General features: G+C 41.5%; 1 protein-coding gene across 1 annotated transcript in view; it reads right to left on the bottom strand.

Moving 5' to 3' along the window:
- MED27 (mediator complex subunit 27) overlaps window positions 1-12,733 on the bottom strand; it is a 215,217-nt gene that overhangs the window by 27,423 nt on the left and 175,061 nt on the right. The window contains exons 5-6 of the mRNA XM_038745615.1: window positions 12,503-12,610; window positions 1,132-1,173 (exon numbers count right to left, since the gene is read on the bottom strand). Of these exons, the coding sequence (XP_038601543.1) occupies window positions 1,132-1,173; window positions 12,503-12,610 (150 nt within the window). The remainder of the gene's footprint in view (window positions 1-1,131; window positions 1,174-12,502; window positions 12,611-12,733) is intronic.

Below are 12,733 nucleotides of genomic sequence, written 5' to 3'. Positions count from 1 at the left end.
GTGGTATTTATTAAGCGCTTACTATGTACCATTTACTGTACTAAGAGCCCGGGTGGATACAAGCTAATCGGGTTGGACGCAGTCCCTGTCCCATGTGGGGCTCACATTCTCACTCCCCATTTTACAGATGAGGTAACTGAGGCACAGAGAAGTTCGGTGACTTGCCCAAGTTCACACAGCAGACAAGTGGGGGAGCCAGGATTAGAACCCATAACCTTCTTACTCCCAGGCCCATGCTTTATCCACTATGCCATGCTGCTTCTCTAAGCCACAAGTGTGTTCATAAGTAGCTACAACATGAAGGTTTTAAAGATGACTAGATACAGGTTCACTCATTCATTCACTCGTATTTACTGAGCGCTTATTGTGCAGAGCACTGTACTAAGCACTTGGGAAGTACAAGTTGGCAACATATAAGGAGAGGTTAAGGAGAGAGACCATTTTGCCGTTTATAGTCTTTATAGTCTTCCAAAGTAAATCACAGAAAACGAGCAGAATTCTCCATTTGATGTCTTCTAATATGTCAGAGGATACCTAAAATGCACATCTGTGTTTGAGCTTGTGACAACCAAACCCGGGAATTTCTCTGACACTTTCGGCCAACCGTATAAGAATGCAAAATTTAATGCAGAGCTCATCGTACTAAAGAATGTTTCATTCCTTTAAACATCTAAAAAGCCGGGAGCAATGTTGGGCGAACGTTCCATCTGGTACCTAGAACTTTGGGCACTGATGATGGTTACATATCATCTCTGAAGCATGAATATTTTTGTATAAATTACTAGAAAAATTGACCACTTACAATTCTTTCAATTCCAAATTCTAAACACTTTATTTTTTTTTGGTGGGGGGAGAGAGCTCGGGAGGAACTCAATTTCATAAGTTATACTAGAGGGTGACAGCTATCATGTTCACTTCAGAATATGAACAGGTAGGCATGAGAAATTTGATCAAGTCTTCCTCTTCAAAAGAAGAAGTTAGTATTTCCTTTAATCTCTTGGACTAAGAAACTGGCCAAATTGCTAGTCACTACTTTCCCCGAGATGCTTATGTTTTGGGATCCCAAATTCCAGAAGTGGTACATCCATATTTCTTTAGTAGTTTCTGAGCAAAAAGGAAAATGCAACTTACCTTTTGAAAGACTTGATAGTTGGATTTGGACCATATATCAAGCTAGAAAAATAAAGCAAAGAAAAACATTACAGTCATCATCCAGGGTGACTTTTACTGCTAAAAACACTATAACTGTGATGAGTTGGAAATAATAACAGGAATAACAATAACAGAAAACCTACAATCGGAAATAAACACCCTAGTTTAAGGTAAAGGGTGAGATAACCACCTCATAAATCACAACTTTTTTCCTAAAAAGGGCTTCTTTATAACAACAAGATATAGTCATTGCCCACACACAACCAATAGCCCAAGATTTACAAAGGACTTCAGTGAGATTGTTCTAACAAAAGGTATTTGGATTTTATGAGCTGACATGATGTACCAAATCAATGCCTCCTCATTGCTTCCAGTTAAAGAGCTGGGAAACAAATAAAGGCAGAAAAAACATCCAACAATACTAATGTCAGGGAAGAGCTTGGGGAAATTTCAGATTAAACGAGGTAACTACCAAGGGATCCCATGAGTGCTAAAAATCTGCTTTAATAAATGAGTTGAAGATTACAGCAATTTGAAACCCCTAGTCAATGAGCCTTTTGAAACCAGTAGTTGGGGGTAGACCAGTGGTCAAGGTGGAAGCATTTGACAAAACCTTTTAAATTCTCATTTTGTGGTATTGATTCTGGCACCCACGGGAGATAAAGAAGATACCAGGTGGGCAGCATTTGCTAAAAATACGGGAAGGACAGTGTAATTTTAGTTGTCAAGCTCCAGAGATGCCTGCACATTTTCAGGACACACCACCCAAACGTTGCCTCCTGCAACAAAAACCCTTGGAAGAATATGTTACTCTTGACTGGCATTGGGTATTTTATAGAAAGATAGAATTCTTCGTAAACTCTGGTTTGCATCTTTCCCTCGTTCTGCCCGACTGTTTTGGGGAGCAGAAGGCAGGCAGAGGCTGAGTCCTGTCGCCGCTTTGATGATCAAGGGGAATGTTAAGGGAGTCCTCCCTCCATCCACCCCATCATTATAGCAGGAGGAAGCTCGGTGCCTGGTAGGAGCAGAGCAATGGCAGAAGCTGCAGGATGAATGAATCCATGGATCCATGAATCCCCTTGCCATCAGTGTTTTAGGGACCAGGACCCCTCCCTCTTCTATAGCCAGCCCACACAGCTCTGTGGAAATTAGTTCTGGCCCCCGCGGAAGTCCAAGAAGATAATAATAATAATAATAATGGTATTTGTTAAGCACTTACTCTGTGCCAACCACTGTTCTAAGCACTGGGGTAGATACAAGATAATCAAGTTGTCCCACATGGGGCTCACAGTCTTAATCCCCATTTTACAGATGAGGCAACTGAGGCACAGAGAAGTTAAATTGCTTTTCCAAGGTCACACAGCAGAAGTGGGCAGAGCTGGGATTAGAACCCACATCCTCTGACCCCCAAGCCTGTGCTCTTTCCACTAAGCCACGTTGCTTCTCTAAGACGAAAGACAGAAGGCCTTCTTCCCACCATCCTGAACATCATGAAGGTCTTCCAACCCTCAGGTTCCAGGCTGGAAAGTAATAATGATAAAAATAATGATTGTGCTATTTGTTAAGCGCTTACTATGTGCCAAGCACTGTAACAAGTGCTGAACACTGTACATGAGCAGTCAAAGTTGGGGCCATGGCACACGTTACTACCTGCTACAAATATCACTGACTGACTGGTTAAGATTGTTGGGCTTTAAAGGTCTGTTTTTTTTTCCATGGTATTTGTTAAGCACTTATGATGTGTCAAGCACATACCCCAGTACTAAACACTGGGGTAGATACAGGCATTGGAAAGAATCCCTTTCCCACACAGGGCTCACAATCTTAATCCTCATTTTACAGATGAGGTAACTGAGGCACAGAAGTTAAGGGGACTTGCCCAAGCTTACACAGCAAACAAGTGGCGGAGCCGAGATTAGAACCCAGGGCCTTCTGACTCCCAGCCCTGCGCTCTACCCGCTAAGTCATGCTGCTGATCCATTTAGGAGGCCTGGCTGGGTTTCTGAACCAAGTGGCATGCCCAAGAAAAGTTCCCCTGGGGGTCAGGACACTTGGGTTCGAATCCTGGATCTCTCACTCATCTGCTGAACGATCTGAAGGTGGAGATTCTGTTTTGGATATGTTTAGTTTAAGGTATTGGCAGGACATCCAGGTAGAGATATCCTGAAGGCAGGAGGAAATATGAGACTTCAGAGAAAGAGAGAGGTCAGGACTGGAGCTGTAAATTTAGGAATCATCCTCATAAAAATGGTAGTTGAAATCATGGGAGTGGGTGTAGATGGAGAATACAAGGGGATCCAGAACTGAACTTTGAGAAACCCCTACTGTCAGAGGGTGGGAGGCTGAGGAGAAGCCTGCAAAAGATACCGAGAGAGAGACATTGGAGCCAGAAAACAGTACCAGTGAAGTCAAGGATGGATAATGTTTCCAGGAGAAGGGGGTGGTCCTCAGTGTCAAAGGCAGCCTAGAGGCCTAGTGAGATTAGACCAGGACATCTCCATTTGGATGTCTGCCCGTCGTCTAAAACTCAATATGTCAAAAGACTCAACTCCTTATCTTCCCTCCCAAACCCTGCCCTCTCCCTGACTTTCCCGTCACTGTAGACGGCACTACCATCCTTCCCATCTCACAAGCCCGCAAACTTGGTGTCATCCTCGACTCCACTCTCTCGTTCACCCCACACATCCAATCCGTCACCAAAACCTGCCGGTCTCACCTCCACAACATCGCCAAGATCCGCCCTTTCCTCTCCATCCAAACCGCTACCTTGCTGGTTCAATCTCTCATCCTATCACGACTGGATTACTGCATCAGCCTCCTCTCTGATCTCCCATCCTCCTGTTTCTCCCCACTTCAGTCTATACTTCACTCTGCTGCCCGGATCATTTTTGTGCAGAAACACTCTGGGCATGTTACTTGTTACTCCCCTCCTCAAAAATCTCCAGTGGCTGCCTGTCCACCTATGAATCAAGCAAAAACTCCTCACTCTCGGCTTCAAGGCTCTCCATCACTTCGCCCCCTCCTACCTCACCTCCCTTCTCTCCTTCTCCAGCCCAGCCCGCACCTTCTGCTCCTCTGCTGCTAACCTCCTCACTGTACCTCGTTCTCGCCTGTCCCACTGTCAACCCCCAGCCCATGTCCTCCCCAGGCCTGGAATGCCCTCCCTCCACACAACTGCCAAGCTAGCTCTCTTCCTCCCTTCAAAGCCCTACTGAGAGCTCACCTCCTCCAGAAGGCCTTCCCAGACTGAGCCCCCTTTTTCCCCTCCTCCTCCCCATCCCCCCTGCCCTACCTCCTTCCCCTCCCCACAGCACATGTATATATTTGTACAGATTTATTATTCTATTTATTTTACTTGTACATATTTACTATTCTATTTATTTTGTTAATGATATTCATATAGCTTTATTTCTATTTGTTCTGATGATTTTGACACCTGTCTAAATGTTTTGTTTTGTTGTCTGTCTCCCCCTTCTAGACTGCAAGCCCGTTGTTGGGTAGGGACCGTCTCTATATGCTGCTGACTTGTACTTCCCAAGTGCTTAGTACAGTGCTCTGCATGCAGTAAGCACTCAATAAATACGACTGAATGAATGAATGAATTAGAATGGAAGAGTATCCATTGGATTTGGCCAGTAGGTCATTGGTGACCTTAGAGAGGGCAGAAGCCAGATTACAAGGGGTGGAAAATCAATCGATGGTAGTTACTGAGCATTTACCAGGTGCAGGGCACTGTACAAGTACTTGGGAGAGTACAATACAACAGAATTAGCAGCATGATCCCTGAGATAATTAGAGGAGAGGAAGTGGAGGCAGTGGTTGTAAACAACTCTCTAGATTAGATAGGAAAGAGATGGGGTGATAATTGGAGACTGCTACCTCAAGAGAGGGCTTTTTTTTTAAGATAAGGGATGTATGGGCATGTTTGAAAATAAGGATTAAATATCCATTCTCCCTCCAACTTACTTATGAGCCACATGTGGGACACAGACTGAGTCTGACCTGCTTATTTTATTTCCACAACAGTTCTTAGCACTTACTATGTGGTTCACAAATACCACAATTTCCTTCAGTTTGTGAAGTTAATTTTTCATTTGATATAATTTTTTCCATTTTTTAGATCATAAAATCCTAACATTCTCACAGCCCAAAGGCAAGTGTTCAACACATAAAAGTTTGAAGATGATAATAATGATGATGCAAATGCCAGTCTCACCATGTTGAATAAAATTAAGTATGCATCTCCATTTAATCACCTGTGTAAACAGGGCTCATCAACCTTAATCTTGAGGAGTTGTTGAGATTTTAGGACCTTAGGATCCTATGGATTTAAGGTGCAGATGTTATAAAATAAAAGTTATCACTAGAACAGAAGCTTTTTTGATGCAAAAGTTTTGATTAGAATCTGCTTGCACCATGCAGGTCATAAAGATACTTCAGAGTTGGCAGGAGGAATAAGAATGGCTTTTAGCATCTTTCTGCTTTACTGAAATTGCTGCCAAGAAGACACACACACACACACACACAAAAAAAAAAAACCACACACACACGTCGAGATTTTGTGCCTGATTTTAAAAAGTGAAATCGAGGTTTGAACCTGGAAACCAAATTAACACTTTCCATTTTAAGACCTCTCTACATTGCACCGCTTCTTCCTTGGAAAGCCATTTAACTCCTTCCTGCATCTCAATATCACAACTGAGTGGCTAGTGAAAAGTCAGGGAGCTAAACACCCTGACCATTGGGACTGCTGCTTTTTATGCAATATAGGCACTTTCCAAAACCTTCCTTTCCAAAACGGCGAATTATTTTTAATTACAAATGCTACCGAGGAATACTCTGTGGAATACTTAGGAGGGGGATTTCCTAGATTAATTGAGGATTCGCAGAACAAACCATGCCCACTCAACTTTATGATGTTCCTCCTAAATATATAATTCAACACCCAAGTGAATTATGGATGGCATCTGGGGAGGAAGTTTATTCAATAAGGACTGTTGCCTGGTGCCTCTGGATAAAAAGGGTATTGAATCACCATGTGTTTTCCTTATTTTGTAATGAATCCAAGGCAGGAGTTTCGGTTGGACATTTTAGAGAGTTATGCCAAAGGAAACCATCCTATTAAGGGTTATGGAGTGGGTGTTCCCCTTCAGAGCCAACGAGATTTCTGAAATCCATTTGAGGGGAGATTGTGCTGACCCATGTTTATCAGCTCCAGTCTGTCTACTGGAAGGGCACGATCACTGAATTTTTGCCGGCCCTAGGGTTTCAGAAATTATGTTTTTTGGCGCCGAGTCCAGGAAATCTTTAGCCGATATTGAAAAGCAACATGGTCCAGTGGAAAGACCACGGGCCTGGGACTCGGAGGATGTGTGTTCTAATTCCAGTGCAGTCACTTGTTTGCCGTGTGATCTTGGGAAACTTCACTTCTCTGGGCCTCAGTTACCGCATCTGTAAAATGGGGATCAACACTGTGAGTCCCATGTGGGACAGGGACTGTGTCCACCCTGATTACCTTGTATCTACCCCAGTGCTTAGAAGAGTGATTGGCATATGGTAAGCACTTAACAAATACCACAATTATTATTATTATTATTAATTAGTGACATTGGGCAAGTCACTTAACTTCACCGTGACTCTTATCTGTAAAATAGGGAGTGAAGCTGTGAGCCCCACGTGGGACATGGACTGTATCCAACCTGATTATTTTCTATCTACCCCAAAACTTATTACTGTGCCCGTCACAGAGTAAGAACTTAACAAATACCATTTTTAAAAAAAGGTTCTGAGCAACATCCTCAAAGGTGCTCAGCACACTTAAGGCCTTAGAAAGATTTGAAAATAGAAAGCCAAGTTTGGTGAGCAATGGTTAAACCTGCAACTTTAGGAGCCCATTTTTTTAATGGCATTTATTAAGGGCTTACTATGTGCAAAGCACTGTTCTAAGCCCATTTCTGATACACCCACAGAATTCTGGAAGCTGAAGCCGGATTGAGTCTTTTTTAAACACCAAAATGTTTTGGAGCATGTGTGAAGTTTGCTTTAAGCAAATTAATGTAATACAAGAGTTCATTAATTGTTTCAAATGCGCCTTATCTGTAAACAGAATCAGTCAAGACTGAAACTCTGGCTGTTTGGTGAAGAAAAATACTAGAATCGGATTCATTGGACAATGATCATGAAACCTTCTAAAAGAGCATAAAATACTAGAGGGCAACCAACATAGTTTTGTGAAGGCAAAGCAGGGTGAGAAGAAGGGAGGCCTAATGGAAAGAGGACCTGGATTCCAATCCTGACTCTGCAATTTACCTGCTGGGTGACCTTGGGCAAATCACTTAACTTCTCTGAGCCTCAGTTTCCTCAGCTATATAATGGGGGTTCAATACCTGTTCTCCCTCCTGCTTAGACTGTAAGCCTCACATGGGTCTGGGATTGGGTCTGAATTAATCTACTCTAGCATTTAGTACCGTACTTGGAACATAGAATGTATTTAATTCCACATTCTAATTCTAGAGAAGCAGCGTGGCTCAAACGGGCACGGGCTTTGGAGTCAGAGGTCATGGGTTCAAATCCCAGCTCTGCCACTTGTCAGCTGTGTGACTTTGGGCAAGTCACTTAACTTCTCTGAGCCTCAGTTACCTCATCTGTAAAATGGGGATTAAGGCTGTGAGCCCCACGTGGGACAACCTGATCACCTTATAACCTCCCCAGAGCTTAGAACAGTGCTTTGCACATAGTAAGCGCTTAATAAATGCCATTATTATTATTATTATTTAATAAATGCCACAATTATTACTACTATTACAAACCACACCCAATATAAACTACTTCCATGATAAAAGTGTAGGCCATAAAGACAAGGAAGAAGCAAAGCACAAAATGAATCTATATGGTTCTTGAACTTCTTTTCAATATTACAATTCTGTGACTTTCTTCTCAACTCCAGGGGTCATTTACAAACAAGAAAATTTGTAAAACTATCGACAACCAGATAATGTTGACTCGTCAAATATACAGAAATAGGGAGAAATTATAACAAAATGAAATCCTAGAAAAGGCAATGTGGAAAGCAGAGTAACAATATACAATCTTCTAAAGCTTTCAATCCTAATTGTGTTTCTTCACAAAAAGAGCACTCTTTTATTTCAAGGTATGCTTAAGGAATTCCAGTTCTACAAACAGCAAATTTGGCAGCAAAATATTATTTCAGGTCCTTTTTTGCAATCAAAAATAAGTCTGTATCATTTCAAATAGACATGGAATAGAATGAGAGGTTTGCTAGGAGAAGCACAACATCTCCTTCAATGAGATTCCAACTTCTAACCTCCTTAATTTACAAACATTACCTTGGGAAGAAACCAACAGGTAACACAAGCTTGTTTAGCACGACCGCTGAAACACGGCAAGGGTAATATATGTCTTGGCGCTCTGCGGTTAGCCAAGTTTAAAAATAAGAAACCGATATCCAGCCATCTTAAATGCCTGCCCACCCTCTGCTGCGAAAATCAAAAGGTGGCAGAGGTAGTACTAAAGAATGCGTTGTTACGGGTCTATTATTCTTCAACTTTTCACTTTCAATCAAGAGACACATTTGTAACTAAAAAAACTGCTGAAAGCACAATTTCAGGGCATCCTCTGCATGTGAATTAACCTGGGTCCCCCCTCCTCCCCCAAGTCCTGTCTCCCCCTCACTCATCCACCCCAGCATCAGTAATAAGAGGCCATTTTCTGAAGGTCGTCTGAACGATTTCAAAGGCGATAACAAATCAAAATGTTCCCTGAATCTAATATCAAACAGGTCTGGTGCCAACACTTATTAGAGAAATCAGATTCAAGTCTCCCCTTCCCTCATGACCCAAAGACACACACACACACACACATGCACGCACACAACTTTGAAGTGGGAAGAATGCAGGGATCAGAATTTACCCTAGAGATCATTCTAGCTGTCTTTGAAGGTTCCCTTTGAAAACTTCCATTTCTTTTCCTCTCAAGCTAGAAGGCTAAAAGCTACCTTTTCTTATTGATACGGGTAATTAATGAAGCTCTAGCAGTACCATTAACTGATTTTTGTTAGGGAATGCTGGTCGCTTGTATTTAAATCTAAAAGATGGCAAATTAAAAATAGGTCCGGATATTCAACTTTCAATTCTACGCCTACTGTATGCACGTGAAGTCAGAGTTCTTCGGAATCTTTACACCTACAGGAAAACGGGTCAGCAAGCCAAAAGCAACTCCACTGCATTTTTTCTTTTTAACAGTGGAATGCTTGGTTATTGAAAACCCTTTCGGGAATCTGGAGAGAAGAGGCATGGTTAGTTTTTCAACAGTCTGGACGGAGCTGGTGATTATTTAGTGCTTTTAGATTCCGACTGAAATGAATACGTCATTCATTCATTCAACTGTATTTATTGAGTGCTTACTGTATGCAGAGCACTCTACTAAGCGCTTGGGAGAGTATAATTCAACAAGGAACAGATGCAGTCTTTGCCCATAATGAGCTTATGGCCTAGTTGGGGCTGGAAATTGGGGTGGCACCAAGTTTCCATATTAGCTCCAGTAGTCGTGTGCAGTGGTTATGTCGGTTTAAGAAGAAGCAGAGTCAACTGCAGCACAATCAAGAGTCCAAATCCCCTTCAGCATGGCAAAGGTGCCGTGGCTCTCTACCCTTTCCTGGCGGGACTCTTAATTCAACAACTACAGTTGGACAGGCATAAAATTGGCCAAATATAGCCTCTGGTCTTTTAAACAAGGAATTGATTATTCAAGCAACTATTGATCCATGCAGCTCATCTTCTCAACTCAAAGCATCTTGTTTAAAATGTTATGCTTTATCTGTAATGCGCCAGACCCTTAAATACATTGATTTAGCTCCATTATACATATACGATGGGTACGTAACCAAAACAGGGATAACTAATAGCTTCTGCTAGAGGCTATTTTCATGCACATCTTGGATTTGGTGACTGGTTTTAAAAGGGCCGTTGAAGAGGGGGATTAATAAAATAGACCTCAATATCGTTCTTGAGCAGGTAGGCAACTAATAATAATAATGGCATTTATTAAGCGCTTACTACATGCCAGGCACTGTTCTAAGCGCTGGGGAGGTTACAAGGTGATCAGGTTGTCCCACAGGGGGCTCACAGACTCAATCCCCATTTTTCAGATGAGGTAACTGAGGCACAGAAAAGTTAAGTGACTTGCCCAAAGTCACACAGCTCATAATTGGCAGGGCTAGGATTTGAACCCATGACCTCTGACTCCAAAGCCTGCGCTCTTTCCACTGACCCAAGTCAGCTTCTGTACCAAATTCTAATATTTCTCTAAAATGATGGACTGGCTGAATCACGGTAGTCTTCCTATTTCTTGTCCTGACTTCCTGTTTGCTATTTGGGCCAACATGGGCAGTTGGGAAGGGGAGAACAGAACCTCTGCATTAATGACTCAAGTCACTCTGGGATAGAGGAATCCAAAACTTAATTGCAGGGATACAAACTTATTAATTATAATGATTACATTTGTTGAGAGCACTATATTAAATGCTGGAGACGGATGAGTGATCATAATTCAGACATATCTCCTGGGTCAAAAAAGCCTCACAAATAAAAAAAAGGGTGGGAGAACATAAAATAAAAATGATAAATTAACGAAACAGGCTAGAGCAAAAACACTGCCAGGAATTCTCCTCCTAACTTTCTCTACAATCGGTCCTGAAGAGTTAGTTACATCTCTGTTCAAAAGTCATTAAGTGCAAACAGAATGATCTCTCCCTGTGGCAGCCAACCTCTTTCAATTTTCCCTTCTTTTTCTTTTCCTTTCTTTGATACTTCCCCCTTTCGATACCAAGTTATGTGCTTAACTTAACAGCTAGAGCCTCCAACTTACTTTACACAGTGGAGCTTGGAATTCAAAATGAGGAAAACCATACAACCCGTTGATGTGTACTGTATTGGCTATTAGCCCTTTTGAAAGAAAGACAAATCCTAATTACATCATTGTTTCTGGGTGCTCAGCTTGCTATGAAAATAAAAAGTTCATTAAAAGGAGGAAGCCCTAGAGGACACGTGAGAAAGATATTAATACTTAATACCAACTGAGGTGGAGGGGTGGGTTTGGGTGGGTTTCTCGGCAATAAAACCCAGAAACAGTCAGTCTGTCAGGAGCCATTATCCTTTCTGATGCTCTTTTAGAGAGCCATATGGAGTGTATGCGGTTAAAACAAATTGAGGGTTCAAGATGGGCGAATGTTTCATAAAAATAAATCACCCACGGTAATGTTAATTTTTTAAAACACATATGTGTATATATATATATAATATATATATATATTTATATACTTTAATGGAATTTGTTTAGCAACTGCTATGTGCCAGGCACTGCACTATGCACTGGGGAAGATTCAGGGTTGGACACAGTCCATGTCCCACATGGGGCTCACACTCTTAATTCTCATTTTACATATGAGGTAACTGAGGCACAGAGAAGTTAAATGACTTGCATATGGTTACACAGCAGACATATATACACACAAAGGTATACATATATACACAAATACACACAAACACATATATACATATGTGCATGTGTGTGTAAATTTATAGTGTGTATATCTATATATACTATTGTCAACAAACACATCCCAAGGACATTCCATATATACGTGTGTGTGTGTGTGTGTGTGTGTGTGTAAATTTACAGTATATATTTTACTTGTACATATTTATTCTATTTATTTTATTTGGTTTATATGTTTTGTTTTGTTGTCTGTCTCCCCCTTCTAGACTGTGAACCCACTGTTGGGTAGGGACCGTCTCTATTTGTTGCCAACTTGTACCTCCCAAGAGCTTAGTACAGTGCTCTGCACACAGTAAACGCTCAATAAATATGATTGAATGAATGAATGAATGAATGAATCTAACTATATCCACTACTGTCAACAAACACCTTCCAAGGACATCTAAGGAGTGTCACAGAAAAGATGATCAAGTTGGGTTAAAATTAACCCCCAATTTCCTGGTGGTTTTGGAAAAAGTGAAATGCTCAACTCTGGGTTCTTTGCATGCAGGTTGACTAGGGAGGGCAGGGGAAGCTGTTTCCACGGAGAATATGTATAATGAGGCAACTGGGATCTAAGGTGATAAATTAAAAATTCAACTAAGGAAATCAGGCTTAGAAAAAAAACCCATAAGCTTGTGCTTATGAAGTGTGAGCACTGGATGAGAAATAAAAGCTGAACCCGGCTGTTGCTCATTTCAGGTAAATGACCATTCTTAAGTTTGTTGCAATTTAATGTATTTACCTTACATTTCCACTGCATGATCCCAAATGGAGGAGAGAGTAAACACCTTACCTTGCCATCTTCCGTGTATACGTTTTCATGATATCCTTTCACTATCGTTCGGTCAATGAAGAGACTTCTCATCACAACGATCACTTTCAACACTTTTCCTAGGGTAACCTGTCATGACAAGATGGCGCCACAAGAAGTTGAAGTAAAATAGACTTTAGCTGAGCCTAACAACAATTTGTTCAAGTTTTCATTTTTATCATATCATATTTTTACTAACAGAAGAAAATGGAT

This window comes from Tachyglossus aculeatus, chromosome 4 (genome assembly GCF_015852505.1).
Source record: "Tachyglossus aculeatus isolate mTacAcu1 chromosome 4, mTacAcu1.pri, whole genome shotgun sequence".
Taxonomy (NCBI): Eukaryota; Metazoa; Chordata; class Mammalia; order Monotremata; family Tachyglossidae; genus Tachyglossus; species Tachyglossus aculeatus.
Note: the sequence above shows the minus strand (reverse complement) of the source record. Positions and strands in the feature narration are given on the sequence as shown.